The sequence below is a fragment of the Priapulus caudatus genome, unplaced genomic scaffold (genome assembly GCF_000485595.1).
Source record: "Priapulus caudatus unplaced genomic scaffold, Priapulus_caudatus-5.0.1 Scaffold2132, whole genome shotgun sequence".
Taxonomy (NCBI): domain Eukaryota; kingdom Metazoa; phylum Priapulida; class Priapulimorpha; order Priapulimorphida; family Priapulidae; genus Priapulus; species Priapulus caudatus.
In genome coordinates, this window is record NW_014579193.1 from 29,563 (window position 1) to 40,486 (window position 10,924).

Genomic DNA, 10,924 nt, shown 5'->3' on the forward strand with positions numbered 1-10,924 from the left:
AGCGCTCGCAGCTCGGGCACTAATGCTGATGCGATGTTTTGTGGTTGCATTATTTAAGCTGGCTATCGTGAGTGGATGGTTACTGGTAATTTAAAACGAATTCTTTCTATATATATATGGCCCCTATTCGACTGCACCACTGCTTTTCGTGCACAAATGTGGTGTTGGCTAGTAATTTCGCGATAACTTTTAAAAATGCCGGACAACATATGACAAGACTCTCATGGTGCACAGCTGAGCTGAAGTACATGGCTATCTAGCTTTAATAGCGCAACTCGGCCGAAAACGGCCGAAATACTATTTTTTAGCTACTGAAATTCAGTTCTTAAGTATAGGTTCCTATGGCGCATTTAATAGTAGTCTGCACTCCGATCCCCTACTCGACATTGGTTCACAATAGACATGGTAGATAGGGTGCCTTCGACGCTTTTCGGGTAAATCACCAACGAAAATTCGGCTCAGTTTCGGGAGATCTTGTATTCTTAATCTATTGATTCTTATTAAATATTATTAGTATCATCGCCCGAGTAATTACAGGAAATCCTGCGCGCTGATTGGTCGAGACCTAGGTGATTATCTTTTGATAATCACCTCTAGGGTTTACATTGTAGTGGCGCCAAAAATGGCGGCTAGATTTGTAAATGTTACGAAAGCCGAAATTGACAAAGTTAAAGAAAATGCTGTCCCGAAAAGTACCTAATATCGGGCAATGATACTAAAACAATTATTCGCCTCAGGCTCAGTGAATCCTGTTGAATAATTGTTAATTATTATTATTATTCTAATTATATTCTTAATCCTAATTCTATGCGCAAACCCTATTCCTTAAGCGCAAAGACACCCCTAGTTTTAATAGAGACTCAATTGATCTGTTTTTTATTCAACTATGATCAAATCAAGAAGCTCAAGCAAGAACCTGAAAATATTCATTTGATACACAACAGTATACATTTATTCTAGTAAGAAATAGAATTTTAAGTGCCAAAAACATTTCCTCGAACGAGCGCCCAGGCCCTTATTGTTTTAAACTGTCTCATTGCCCCGGCCCTTTTTCGAGGCAGGCCCTTTTTCGAGGTCCGGCGCTCATATAAATGTATGCCTTATTTCAAGTACAAGTACATTTTTATCAGTCAAAATCTAATAGAAATCTCTAAATTCTTCCGAGGTAAACATATTTTCGTTTGAAATTTCATTCACTTCCCCACAAAACATGTCGCAAATTACAGTTTACGACGCAATAAACTTGTCAAGTATGGAAAGCATCTGACAATTTATTATCGCAAATTTATTTCAAACAAACAGAAGACATGAAACAAATGAACATTCGACGAGTTTATTACAAAAAACAAAATTCATTTACAATTGAAGACACAGAAACACATTTATTATCTGTTAAAAATGTTGCTAATGGCATGTCATCTTCCTCATCGCTGTCGTCATGCACCACAAGGCCGTTGTCCTCCTCTTGGTCGGAATCTGCTTGGTTGTCGGAGTCAGTCGCAGCCTGGTATAGGGCAGTCAGGTCGCCATTTGCATCTCGAAGAATTGACATTTTGTTTAATAGTTCGTCTTTTTGTTCGGACATGATGCCATGGTCTTTGATCACATTGATCAGAGCGTTCTCAGAATTGTCCACATTGTTTGACAACCCACACACTTTGAAAGATTTTTTTATGAGTTCTGGAGACAGTGACTCCCAAGCCACTTTTCACCCACGTGGCGATGATCACTTTGGAGGAGCTCTCATGTTGCCCCCCTTGGTATAAAACTTCTCCCCGTTGGCCATCCACTCGTCGTACTGTTCTCGGCATGCCGTCTTGAATGGCTGGTTCCAACAAACATCTGGCGCCTGGACCAGTCCAGTGCACCCACCAGGGATGACCGCCATCTCCGTGTTCAGCCGCCGAAGTTTGTCCTTGACAGTGTCCATAATGTGGCATCGAAAAGCATCCCATGCCAGCAGGCGTTTGCCGAATGCCAGGGCGCCCCACACTTTCGTTAACCAGACAAGTGTGAGGTCTTCGTTCATCCACCCATTGGATGACATGACAGAAACAACACCACGAACATTGTCTAACTCTTTGTCTTTTCGAACACCTTTAAACACAATAAAGGGCGGTAACTTTACACCATTGGCTTTGGCAGCCAGGACAACTGTATATCGCGACTTCTCATGACCAGTTGTCTTCAGTGGTATCGACTTGGTACCAGTGAAGTCCACAGTGGTGTCCCTGGCATGTCGAACCACACCGGGGTCTCGTCCATGCGCCGATCTGCGAGTCTTGAAACAAAAACCGCAACACAATGACCGCACGAACAAGAAGTACGACATCATTTTGGATGACAGACGTCTAGAACTTTCTGTGCGAGGGTGTGCGTCGTCAGGGTGATCCCATGGCGTTGAAGAATTTTTCCAACCATCCTCGAGCTGGCTACAAAGGGGGAGTCGGCGTTTCTCGTGATCAAACAATTCCAGTGCTCGGCGCTGGACTCTCTTCCTGGTGACTCGTAGTCTCGGCTGCTCTCGTCTTCGATCCACTGGACCAGCCTCTGTCTCCATGTTATCATCAAGAGGCCTGCGCCCCCCTCCATCAAGCTTCCCGTCGTTTGCTGTTGCTGCCATGGTTTGCTGCTCGTAGCTTCTCCTCCTGCTTCACCCATTCTCTGATGCTTTTGAATCAACATTGAATTTTCTCGCTTTAGCTTCCTTTGAGTTGCATCTTTAAACCACTGTATGGCTTCAAGCTTGTAAGCTACAGTATAACTCTTCATTTTCCGCTTTCTGGAATCGGGCGTTGGTGTAGGGTGTCTCAGCCATAGTTGAAAGATAATTCTTAGATTTTACTCTGAACTGATTAAACAATCAGAGAAACTGATTATAAATAATTATTGATCAACACGCATCAATTCAATTTCCAAAACAGCTCGCTCTTGTCACTATACGTTTGTGTCTCTTGTTGTTAATCTCATATAAAATGCAAAGCCTAAACAAGCTTCGCTCAATATGCAACATTTCCAAAACAGCTCGCCCCTAATCACTAAAGCTAGTGCTCCACACACGCGGCACGACACGACACGGCAAAACGCAGCGCCGTTATGCTGAAAAAAAAACATTGTGATTTCGCGCATTGTGTCTGAGCGCATTGTGTTCACTCTGGTCAGAGATAGAGAATTATGCATGTGCTTGTTGTCATTGGCTTGATGTAGCGTGAGCAGAAACATATCATTTCATGTTGAACATATCACATCTCATGACCCGGCCCTCATTTATTCTGAAGGGCTTACCCCCGGCCCTATTTCGAGCAGGCCCTCTTACGAGGGCCAGGCGCTCGTTCGAGGAAATACGGATTTACAGTTCTTCAGACATTAGCTAAATAAACAATACAAGAATACAAGAACACTAAACAATTCTTAAAGTTGTCTAAGAATTTATTACATTCTAATGTGAATTTTCTAGAGAGATCAAACATACAGTCCTCGTCGCTAGAAGACTCCGAGATTTCAATGATACCTTCGCACGCACTCAAAGATCGCATCTCACTCATCACGCTTCCTTGTCTTTTCCTTGCATTTGGAAATCTCCTCGTTACGTTTTTCTACTGTAAAAACGTTGCTGTTGACTGTACCTTGTGTCTGAATTTGCACATCTTGGATGCCAAGATTGGACATAGTACTATACGCTGCTGCATCAACAAGATATGAGACACTTGCAATTATACGACGAGTTGGCAGCTGCGGATTTCCAAGCCAACAAGACGACAATCACAACTGTGACATGAACTCCACGTATTTACCAATAGGTGTACCGTGCCACAAAAACTCTGCCATATAGCAACAGTGATCGCTCCCAATAACATTAGCCACATTTGCTTAATGGGTATTAATCAGACAGTCCCCAGCTACACATCGAATACTGCTGCACTACTTAGGGATGGCGCAGAAAGTCGGCCAACTTCGATGGAACGCACCTTTAGTATGCTTTTATAACCCTTCGAGTGTTCTTAAATTTCTCGGAACTGGCCAACACAAAGCTATCAAAAACACGCGAAAGATCCAACTCGAAACGACTCTTAACCTTAGACAGTGATTCGGGCCAAGCGTGTGGATGAAACGTAGGTTGCCGTCACTATTACCTGCCAAACCTGTAGAATAAAGCGAATTTGTTTACATTACCTGAGCCTTGCCTGTTAAATCGTTTTTCAAGTATCATATCTTTGTAGATTCAACAAGTTGCTGATATCTCATTGCCTTAAATTCCTACCATTGTTCCGGACTGGCTTGAGATTACTGGTAGAATGCACTTATTGTTTGAAGTTCCATCCAGCCAACATCACAGAGAGTGAGAAGATCTTTGGTTGAAGTTACCGGAGTATACTAAAATGTCCTGAATCTTCATGTGCGAACCAGTCTCGAACTCATTCAGCCATTTCGTATTGCGACATTGCAATTCGTTGATGGTAGTGTTATGGCAGCATCTAGCATTGTTCGATTGCAGTGGCATCTGTTTTTCTTTTCTTTATTTCATGATCTTCATCATAGTCTCAATGTCAACGGTAGTAAATATTTTGTTTCTGATTTTCGCGGAATTGTACTCTCTTTTGTCTGAGAGAAATGTCTACTGCGAGCTAGGCCAAAGTATAGTATTGACGTTACTCGCTAGTATTACGAAATAAAAAAACGCATTTGTTATATTCAATTGAAAGTTTCACTTAGCTATTGTGCTGCTAGACTTCTGCAGAATGTCGCCAGACTTACGCTCAGTCTCACACATTAACTTCTCACACTTTTAGCGCAATCTGTGCAATAAATTATTAAAACACCACGTACGACTTTCTGCACAGCATTAGGCACGAAAACTTAAGTGAAAATTCACTGTCCCCACGGCCGGCAATAATATTGAGAAAATTTGAAAATTTCAGGCTGACACAGTGCCACCACTATTAAATCCGCCATAAGATCCTATACATAAGAACTGAATTTTAGTAGCTAAAAAATAGTATTCGCGCAGTTTTCGGCCGATTGGCCACTATTAAAGCTAGATTACCCAGCAAACATGTATGTATCTGGGCGGATACTGGCGTCCGTCCGGCTCGCACCGGCAGTACCGCTAACGCCTCAGCTTTACTGGTCAGGTGCTGGCCTGATTATAGCTGATACGGTAACGTTTCAGCTGTACTGCCTGTTACCGGGCCCAGATAACGGCCCCGCATTGGGCCGCTTTCATGGCGCACAATCGGGCCAGGTACAGCTGAAACGTTACCGTTACAGACCGATGCCAACTAACGAACTGGCCCACTAATGGGCCATATAATCTGGCCCCGTATTGGGCCAGTTCAGTGCTTCCATAGTCGACGCTAATACGTGCTATCTGGGATAATCATAATAATTATATTTGAAATAATTATACCGTTAGCATGAAAGACGAACTCTTGCATTATTATTACTAGTAATATTTGTATACTTGGTATAGTAACACATGAATGTGCCATTACGGTGCCAGTCCCAGTGTGTGGAAAGGGGCAAAGTAGTAATAAAGAATTTATTCGAGGAAAAAAGAAAAATGTAACAAAATTTAAACAGGTGTGCTTAAACCTCCACCTATCGGTAACAGTTAGTTTGGCGGTTATTTAACCTGGAAAGAGATCAGCCAAGTTTCGCCTCTGCTCTTGGTAAGTTCCGTATTTAAGTGCAAATAACAAGTTGTATTTCTTATTATAAGCTATTCTGTTATTTCAATTGAAAGAAATTAGTATTTGCACAGAAACAAGGAAGTTTTGGGAAGTGTCACTGTTAGAACTAACGAAAACCTGTGCTTGTATACACTGTCGATCACATGATAATTTAACTCTAAGAAACGGTCTTTGCTAGGGTTAGAAGACCGTATAATTGTATCCCCCGAACGAAGTTCGTGGGATACTATGGGTTGCATCCGTCGCGCCGCCACCGCGCCGCCGCCGCCGCTGCCGCGATAGATTTCCCTGTGAAGGCTCTACCGCCTGCAGTTTCTTCCGATCATCTTCAAATTTTTAATGAAGGTGCGTTATCGTAAGCGAAGACACCTATCTGTTTTGGTGTGGCAGAGTCATCGTTGCCATGGTAACAACATTTTTTGTCGAAATATTCTAGAACCTGTAACTTCTGCACTTTTTACCGATTGTCATGAGAATTTATATTTTATTAAAATTTATAATTAAATTTATATTAAAATTTAAATTTAAAAATTAAAAATTAAATTTAAATTTAAAAATAAAACTTTAAAATTTAATTATTTGTATTAAAATTGTATTTAACTTGTTATGTCAATTTATATTTAAATTTATGATTGTCATCAAATATATATATATACATGTATAAATATATATATATAGTTTAATATATATACTATCTAATAAGACATGTTATATCGGCCCTGTGTGCCAAATTCCATGACAATCGGGTAAAAACAGCACAAGTTACAGGTTCTACAATATTTCCACAAACATTTTGTTACCGTGGCAACGATGACTCCGCCCACACCAAAACGATTGGCGTCTTTGCTTTACCATAACGCACCTTCATGCCAAATTTGAAGATGATCCGAGATCGGGTAAAAACTGCCCACCTTGATCATATTTCTCTTCCGCTCTCTAACTTAGCCCCTAATTGACCTAGCGCCACCAAACTTGGTATGCTTACATCTTGGGGAGAAGGTCTGTCCCATACCATAACCACCACTGCCCTTGACCTTAGTTTGACCTTCACCGTCGACTTACATTTCCTCTTCGGCCTCCTAAGGTAACCAGATTCCATATACTTGCACATCTGAGGCACACCAGTTGTCTAACAAACCTTTGTCTCTGTGACTTATTTAACTTTACCTGCCTTCTACGTCCTTACAGAGATATTCTATTCATACTAGATCACGGGGGATACATGTAGTTGGCGACAACTGCTCGTTTCTAGTTATTGTGAATATTGACGTTAGTCACACAGCCTGGTCGGGCTCATGATAATTATGATACTACTACTCAGGCTACTGGCTGGCTAGATACAGTACTAGAGGCTAGTAGAGCTACTGGCTGGCATACATTTTCATTGTGAATTTGTGTAGTCGATTTCTATATTGGTTGTATCTATGAATGTGTATAGGCAGACGTAGGCCTATGTACTGATTACTGTATAATATGTTGTATATTACCAGATTACGTATCTAATCTAGTCTATGTCTATAGGCCTCTGCCTAATCACCCCTAGAATGGACAGAACTGACTGAATTGACAGAACAGAACAAACTGACACTCCTAAACTGACAGTATTGACAGAATCTTTATCAGCATGATATAAAGGCGGTCAGGGTCTGGTCTGTCATTTTACATATTAATTTTATTTCAGAGTACCTCTTCAGTTGCGCTAGGTTAGTTTGATCGAATTATGTCGTATCGGACAAAACGTCGTAAAATTCATTCAATTTAAAGTAGAAAAGCACTAGCAAAATATTGCAAATGGTTCATCATACAAAGCAATGCCTATCATACAAGATTCATACTTTTTGAATTATTTGGACTTCGGACCTCGATCTTTCCGTGTGTCATCAAATTATGAAGTTCTTGTTATCGTGAGTTTTCTCATAGCTGCAATGCGTTTCTGTCAACGCTACTCTCGTAACATTAACATTAGTCGTAAGTGTTATCTTAGCATTAACATTAGTAATATAATAGTAGCAGCAGCAAAAGCACTAACTTCTTCATCGACATGAGAACAGAAGAGAAAATACACGAACATTGTCTAACTCTTTGTCTTTTCGAACACCTTTAAACACAATAAAGGGCGGTAACTTTACACCATTGGCTTTGGCAGCCAGGACAACTGTAATTCGCGACTTCTCATGACCAGTTGTCTTCAGTGGTATCGACTTGGTACCAGTGAAGTCCACAGTGGTGTCCCCTGGCATGTCGAACCACACCGGGGTCTCGTCCATGGCGCCGATCTGCGAGTCTTGAAACAAAAACCGCAAACACAATGACCGCACGAACAAGAAGTACGACATCAGTTTGGGGATGACAGCGTCTGGAACTTTCTGTGCGAGGGTGGTGCGTCGTCGGAGGGTGATCCCATGGCGGTTGAAGAATTTTTCCAACCATCCTCGACTGGCTACAAAGGGGGAGTCGGCGTTCTCGTGATCAAACAATTCCAGTGCTCGGCGCTGGACTCTCTTCCTGGTGACTCGTAGTCTCTGGGCCCTCTGGTCTTCGATCCACTGGACCAGCTCTGTCTCCAGGTTCTCATCAAGAGGCCTGCGCCCCCCTCCATCAAGCTTCCGTCGTTTGCTGTTGCTGCCATGGTTTGCTGCTCGTAGCTTCTCCTCCTGCTTCACCCATTCTCTGATGCGTTTTGAATCAACATTGAATTTTCTCGCTGTAGCTTCCTTTGAGTTGCCATCTTTAAACCACTGTATGGCTTCAAGCTTGTAAGCTACAGTATAACTCTTCATCTTTCGCTTCCTGGAATCGGGCGTTGTTGGTGTAGGTGTCTCAGCCATAGTTGAAAGATAATTCTAGATTTTACTCTGAACTGATTAAACAATCAGAGAAACTGATTATTTATAGAATTATTGATCAACAAGCATCAATTCAATTTCCAAAACAGCTCGCTCTTGTCACTATTACGTTTGTGTCTCTTGTTGTTAATCTCATAATAAAATGCAAAGCCTAAACAGCTCGCTCAATATGCAACATTTCCAAAACAGCTCGCCCTAATCACTAAAGCTATGTCTCCACACACGCGGCACGACACGACACGGCAAAACGCAGCGCCGTTATGCTGAAAAAAAATACATTGTGATTTCGCGCATTGTGTCTGAGCGCATTGTGTTCACTCTGGTTCAGAGATCAGAAATTATGCATGTGCTTGTTGTCCATTGGCTGATGGTAGCGTGAGCAGAACATATCATTTCATGTGAACATATCACATCTCATGACCCGGCCCTCATTTATTTCGAGGGGGGCTTACCCCCGGCCCTATTTCGAGGCAGGCCCTCTTACGAGGCCAGGCGCTCGTTCGAGGAAATACGGTATGTTATAAAATTAAAGAAAAACTAATATGTATTTCTATACTATTCTATAATTCCTCCTTTATACGCTCTTGATTCTATTACTATATGAATAACTCATCTACAAACAGGCACTGCTGTGGGGTATATGGGTACTTCCATACATGTACCCACTAAGCTAATCCAGAGAGACATGATACAAGATTGCATGGCAGAGCTTTGCTGTTAATCCTAAGCGCTGCGTGCGAATTAGACGCACAGTTCCGCGGGATATGCGCACGCGACCGCGGGGATGTTTAAGTATGAAGCGCTGTCCGCAATGGAGACGTGCGCCAAATTCGAGGCGCGGTGCACGTCTCCACAGCGGTCAGCGGATGGTCTGTAGTTTTAGAAGATGACAATGATTATATATTGACGATATTCTAGGAATTGCAGATTATAAAACAGTAACAAAAATCGCTCAGTCATTCTCCAGATTAGCTGAATCAAAAAGATTAGAAATTAATATGAACAAAACAAATACAATGGTTATAAAATTCACAAACAAAGAAAGGATAGAAAAGGAGATATTAATAGGCAACCAAGTAATAAAAAATGCACCAAATATTCATACCTAGGGGATTTAATTAATCNCTGCTGCTGCTGCTGCTGTTGCTACTGCTATGACGCACGCAAGCACTCACCCACACACACTTGCACGTACGCGCACATACAGTCACACACTCACGCACGCCCGAACGCATGTCGGCACGTATGCACGCACGCACGCACATACAAACTCAAGTACCCTCCCCCCACACACGCGCGCGCACATGACGCACGCATGCACACACGCACACGCCGATACACGCACGTGCACGTGCGTTTGAAGAAAGCATAGGGGACGCGCGCACACACACACTCTATAAGCAGATTATTGCAGCTGATTTTTTAGTCGTAAACGCAAAAGATGTTTGCTTGCTTGATAAGAATAGTCTGCAGCTGGGGCTACGTGACCGAGCCGGAGTCGCGGGATGTCAGGTAGACATATGTTTATCGGGTGAGTCAACGTGAAATGACAGGTGCGATAATGCTATCATAAGCGATGGCTGGATTTATTAGTTCACACGAACTCAACTCATAAGAAATTTGGCGAGTTGAAAAATCCACATCGTGACTCGATGATATAGAGCCTTCATATAGAATGAGAGATTGCAGTAACGCCATTAAAGGGAGGGGTTATTTAGAGAGAGAGAGAGAGAGAGAGAGAGAGAGAGAGATCAAGACAGGAAGAAAGAGGAAGAAAGAGATGTATGAAAGAAAAAGTGAGAGAGAGAGACAGGGAAGAGGAAGAAAGGAGAGGACAATTGATGGAACGGGAAAATATGTACTGATGCTATAATATATACTGTTGCTACTGCTGCTACTGCTGCTACTGCTACTGTTGCTACTGCTGCACCTGCTACTTCTGCCGCCGCTGCTGCTGCTACTGCTACTGTTGCTACTGCTGCTCCTGCTACTGCTGCCGCTGCTGCTACTGCTACTGCTGCTGCTACGGCTGCTGCTACTGCTACTGCTACTGTTGCTGCTGCTACTGTTGCTGCTGCTACTGTTGCTACTGCTGCTGCTGCTGCTGCTACTACTGCTACTGCTACTGTTGCTACTGCCACTGTTGCTACTGCTACCGCTGCTGCTGCAGTTGCTGCTGCTGCTGCAGCTACTACTACTACTACTGTTGCTACTGCTACTGTTGCTACTGATACTGCTGCCGCTGCAGTTGCTGCTGCTGCTGCTACTACTACTACTACTGCTGTTGCTGCTGCTACTGCTGCTACTGCTACTGCTACGGCTGCTGCTGCTGCTGCTGCTGCTGCTACTACTACTACTACTACTGCTGTTGCTGCTGCTACTGCTGCT

General features: G+C 42.8%; 1 protein-coding gene across 1 annotated transcript; it reads right to left on the reverse strand.

Moving 5' to 3' along the window:
* Positions 1 to 1,726: 1,726 nt before the first annotated feature.
* On the reverse strand, positions 1,727 to 8,788 carry LOC106818281 (tigger transposable element-derived protein 1-like). The gene is made up of 2 exons (XM_014823002.1): positions 7,760 to 8,788; positions 1,727 to 2,281 (listed from the first exon to the last, which is right to left on the reverse strand). Exons 1-2 carry the CDS (start codon positions 8,516 to 8,518, stop codon positions 1,727 to 1,729), a joined length of 1,314 nt encoding a protein of 437 aa, XP_014678488.1. The 5' UTR covers positions 8,519 to 8,788.
* Positions 8,789 to 10,924: the final 2,136 nt, after the last annotated feature.

What these genes read in the sequence shown, in the direction of transcription:
- LOC106818281 (XM_014823002.1), bottom strand. Translation starts at nt 8,518, where the DNA reads ATGGCTGAGACACCTACACCAACAACGCCCGATTCCAGGAAGCGAAAG. An exon ending in AAGACAAAGAGTTAGACAAT is followed by an intron (nt 2,282 to 7,759) that starts GTTCGTGTATTT and finishes TTTTGTTTCAAG; the next exon opens with ACTCGCAGATCGGCGCATGG.